Genomic DNA, 2,781 nt, shown 5'->3' with positions numbered 1-2,781 from the left:
ATGATGGGTCGATACGATATTGATCGAGGACACGAATCGACATACCTATCGATGGCCACCCAGCCTCGCCATTTGCACTACCAGCTTGTGCGACTGCATTTTCTGAAGGAGGTTGAACGCAGAGCCTGCGGCCGACATTTGGAGGGGTTGTTGGAAGTCGGAAAGCCTATATTGTCCATACATTGCCCCGTTTTGGGAAGGGTGCGGGCTGGTGGTTGGCATTGCGTTATCCACGTATCCAAGATTCGAAAAGCAATCGTGCGGGCTGCTCTCCATCGTAATGTTGCTGTAGAGACCGGCTGCCAAAACAAAATATGGCGCAAATCCGGAAATACGTCGCAAAGTAAAAAGGCGTTCGTACGACTGCGCAAGTGATAATATAGCTTGTGCAGACTCAGCACATGATACATTTGGCTGAAGCAGCTTGTCTCCTGGCCATAAGCCAACAAATGGCCGGAAGAGCTCCAATATGCAGAAATGATAATGCATTCTGTTAATATTAGATTAACCTCCTTAACTACCCCGATAGTCGCTGCTACTTACTGAACGAGGAGCGAGGCTGGCGTGTTAACCGCCTCTGCCTTTAACAGAGTGAAAAGGTCTTCGTACCAATTAAGACAATCTTTGTAGATGGAGACCAGATGACTCTTAATAGTGCCTGCGGGGATCATTGCCAGTTTTGATAAGAACCCATAGACCCATTCTGTAAGTTGAAATATTTTCGCTGCAACGAGCTGAATTTGACATAGATCCCAGCATTGCTTTTCCGTAGATAATCCTGCTAGTGTTAGCGCCTAGCCATTGCCGGAACCGATTGTCGCTCACTTGACGCAAGAGCAGTATTCCACTCATCAGTTGAAATTACCAAAGACGACAGCTGATTCGTGCGCAGGAAATCGCGATGCTGGACGGATCGCGTACGTATTAAGCGGAGAAATCTATACAAAATTATTAGTATAGATGGGAACTAATGGGAACAATTTAGAATGTCGCACCGAACAAGAAACATAGCGCCACTGTACGTAGTTATACGCGCTAGCGCATACTGAGTATCTCCGCGTTCTGCCAAAGATTGTTGATCACAAAGTCTCGTGATGCCGGACAACAATGATAGGGCAAGTTCTAGGGCAGCTATTTCGTGACCACAGCTAAGTTGATAGAGTGAGAGTATGCCGAGAGCCTGCGTGTTTGGAAGTTGACTAGCATGTGGGCTGTGTTGCAGGATTCTCACAGCTTTGTCAAAAAAGTACTTGCTCCCAAGAGTATTTGTTGCAGTCGATTGTGTTTCATTCTCAGTTTCAATAAGTTCACGAATCGCTAATGCAAGTACTGCATTCGATAAAGCTGGTGAACAGAACTGTCTAGAGCCTGTATCGAAAGCTTCTAGAAATTGCGCCTGGCAAATAATGCAGAAAGGTATGCAGTCCCAGGTAGCTAAAGAGGCAAATAGCTGTCTTGCACCGACTGACTGCAAACTCGCGCAGCTCTCAGCCTCCGATTCGACAACACCCGTAGTGGTGGGAGCTAATGGTAGAGAAGTTGGAGTTGGCATGCCCTGTGACGAAAGCAACATAGTTGCCTCGGCTTGCCGGATAGTGCTTCTCGGAGGTCGCAAAAGAGTTGAGTTAGGGGTACAATAGGCAGCACTAGGGCCTGTTGCGAGCTTGACGCTTATATTAGCTAACGCAGGAAGTGACAGTTCATTTCTTTCAACACCCGTGAGGTCATCCAACACGTGGTGTAGATTTTCGATGGTCTGTAATGCATTCTGCCGTGATTTGTTGGTGTTCTTAAGGTTTTCAGTAAGGGATTTTGATGCTTCAATGTCATAGCTCAAACCAAATGCCTGAAGAAGTTTCTCCTTTTCGGCGTTGACTTTCTTCAGATGCTTATTTTCGTCGAGTAGCTCTCTTATTAATAGGGTCTGACTCTTGCGATGAATGCAGTCCAGCCCTGTCCTCCGACAGTGAGAACAGGGATAAATCCCGTCACACTATGCGTGTTTCAAGTCAGCATAAACCGAGACGGGTAGATACACATACTACTCGACGTACTCTGATACGTTTCTCCCGGCAGCGCTGGCAAGCTACTCGGACTGAGATTCGCTTAGGTGGTAGTGGGTGCGATATTGTAAACCCAGGAGCCGATGTCTTCGGCATAGGTGCAAGAGCCGGGAACCGGTATTGCTGAGACATCATGGATATATAATGTCACATTTGAGTGATAGATATATCGTGTACGCCGCCACAGGCTGGAATGATCTGCCACTGAATGGAATGATTAGAAATGAGGTTTATGACCTTCAACTTCCCCCCGCACCTCAGGTGGTCGGATCCGGATAATTGTAATGCCGCGTCCGTGATTGCACGTTACGTGCAGGTTCTTTCTGTACGCATAGACTTCAGTTGAGAAACAGCCCCTTGTTTGCAGGGCAAGAAGAATCTAAGCATAGAAGGATTCCTAGAACCGCGAGAATAAGTTCCATTTTGTAACAATTATTCAACGTAGGCTGCCTTACATTTGCCTTGAGGCACGCACGGACAAAAAGCGTATGATTAAATACTACGTCACACCAGGCTTTCTAATCATACGCCATACGCAATAAAGGGGGGCTAATAGGGCCACGGGTGCCCGTGGCTATAATATTTCACTTGTACCCGTGCAGATTATGTCAGCGCGTTTCCCAGTCAACATTCATTCATTTTTATTACGCCCGGTGGCTTCCAGCCAATAGGGCTCACTAGCTATTATTCAATACACTTCTGGCTGTCTCCCCTCATC

General features: G+C 46.9%; 1 protein-coding gene across 1 annotated transcript; it reads right to left on the bottom strand.

Annotated features, from left to right (window-relative positions):
* Positions 1–45: 45 nt before the first annotated feature.
* BBA_10360 (nitrate assimilation regulatory protein nirA) lies at positions 46–2,195 on the bottom strand (the record flags this gene model as incomplete). Its single annotated transcript, XM_008605457.1, has 5 exons — positions 46–490; positions 544–703; positions 826–938; positions 1,047–1,993; positions 2,055–2,195. 5 exons carry the CDS (start codon positions 2,193–2,195, stop codon positions 46–48), a joined length of 1,806 nt encoding a protein of 601 aa, XP_008603679.1.
* Positions 2,196–2,781: the final 586 nt, after the last annotated feature.

Source organism: Beauveria bassiana (genome assembly GCF_000280675.1).
Source record: "Beauveria bassiana ARSEF 2860 unplaced genomic scaffold BBA_S00168, whole genome shotgun sequence".
In the NCBI taxonomy this organism is placed as follows: domain Eukaryota; kingdom Fungi; phylum Ascomycota; class Sordariomycetes; order Hypocreales; family Cordycipitaceae; genus Beauveria; species Beauveria bassiana.
The sequence above is the reverse complement of the archived record's forward strand: the minus strand, read 5'-3'. Positions and strand labels throughout refer to the sequence as shown.